At 34.6% G+C, this 1574-nt stretch overlaps 1 protein-coding gene across 1 annotated transcript; it reads right to left on the bottom strand.

Moving 5' to 3' along the window:
* Window positions 1–734: 734 nt before the first annotated feature.
* On the bottom strand, window positions 735–1359 carry LOC109239305 (mitochondrial import receptor subunit TOM9-2-like). Its single transcript, XM_019405851.1, has one exon. The coding sequence runs from the start codon at window positions 1334–1336 to the stop codon at window positions 944–946; it is 393 nt and encodes a 130-aa protein (XP_019261396.1). The 5' UTR covers window positions 1337–1359; the 3' UTR covers window positions 735–943.
* Between the last annotated feature and the right edge of the window lie 215 nt (window positions 1360–1574).

Genomic DNA, 1574 nt, shown 5'->3' on the forward strand with positions numbered 1-1574 from the left:
GTCACAACATCAAAGCAAACAAATCAAAAAACAATTTAACTTGTCATAAAATGTTGCTTACCATTTATTGATGATTAGCAATCGATGCTATTAATGCAGTTAGTTTCAATTACCTTTTAAGTGACCTAAGTGTGTAAATATTTTTAAACTGTCAGTGCACATAACATAGATTTAATGAAAAGCACTTAAATTCAATGAGAGATTATTTCTTTGACGAAACAAAGCAATTAGAAGGCTAGCCTGCTGAAGATCAAGTTATCGAGCTGCTGTTCACGGTCCATCACTATGATAAAATCAATTCAGCAAAGGAGGCACAAACACCTAAAAACACAAACTATTCTATAAATTATGCAATCCAACCACAAACCCATCACTAAGACGTTACATAAAACAAAACCTAACCAACAAATTTAAACTAAATCATTCATTTCTAAGGTTCTGCAAGAGCAGGGGAGCACCACGAAGGCTAGCTTGCTGAAGATCAAGATCAATGAGCTGCTGAACTATTTAGGAGGATTAAAGAGATGCAAAAATTAGGTGTTCACAGCTGCCCGTCTAAATATTTTTCATGATTTCATCAAATAATCATACTATTCAATCACAAACTCATCACTAAAATGTTACATAAAACAAAGGAAAAAAAACCCCACAAACTTAATTAGAAATCATTTATTTCTGGGGTGGGGAGCACCAAGAAGGCTAGCTTGCTGCAAACCAAGATCATTGAGCTGTAGTTCAATGAAAATTGGACTCTTCAGTAGGATTAAAGAAATGCAAAAATTAGGTGTTCACAGCTATCAGTCTAAAAATATTTCAATTGATAAAATCAATTTAGTAAAAAGAGGCAGCACAAACATCAAATAACCATACTATTCAATCACAAACCCATCACTAAATGTTACATAACACAAAGAAAAAAACCCACAAATTTAAATTAAATCATTTATTTCTGAGGTGCAATTGCAGCAGAAGGGGGAGCACCTAGAAGGCTAGCTTGTTGAAGATCAATTTCATTGAGCTGTTGTTCACGATCCATCACTATAATTAAAGGCAAACCCAGAACCAAAAACGTAGTCGCGACGATCCACGCAGCTTTTCCAGTGCTTTTAGCAAGTTTTTTGCCTACATACGTGGCATCACTAGCTGCTTGCTTTCCTTTGATCACTATAGATGAGCGAGAAACCCTAGAGATTATGCCGTCGTTTTTGTTGCTGCTGTTTGATTTGGTCAGAGAAATGCGTTTGCCGCCGGCGGATGCCATTGTTGAGGTGGTTGAAGGAGACGTAGGGTTTTTGCTAGCTTGAGGTTTGGGCAAAAACCCTTGTGGCCTTGTCATTTATTGAGATCTAAAGAAAAGATTTATTGGAGAAATGAAAAAAGTAGAAAAGCAAGCTTAAGTTTATTTTTAGAAGCATTTTACTCTATTTAGTTATGTGTGTTGCTTTCTTTTTTTAGTCTGTTTCAAAAATTAATTCTCTTTTTATATTTAGCAACTCTTTAACTCTAAATTTCCACATTTCATATTTAATACATTACACACATCTTTAGTGTAAAACTGTAAAATTTAAAAGCTT

The sequence above is a fragment of the Nicotiana attenuata genome, unplaced genomic scaffold (assembly GCF_001879085.1).
Source record: "Nicotiana attenuata strain UT unplaced genomic scaffold, NIATTr2, whole genome shotgun sequence".
NCBI lineage: Eukaryota > Viridiplantae > Streptophyta > Magnoliopsida > Solanales > Solanaceae > Nicotiana > Nicotiana attenuata.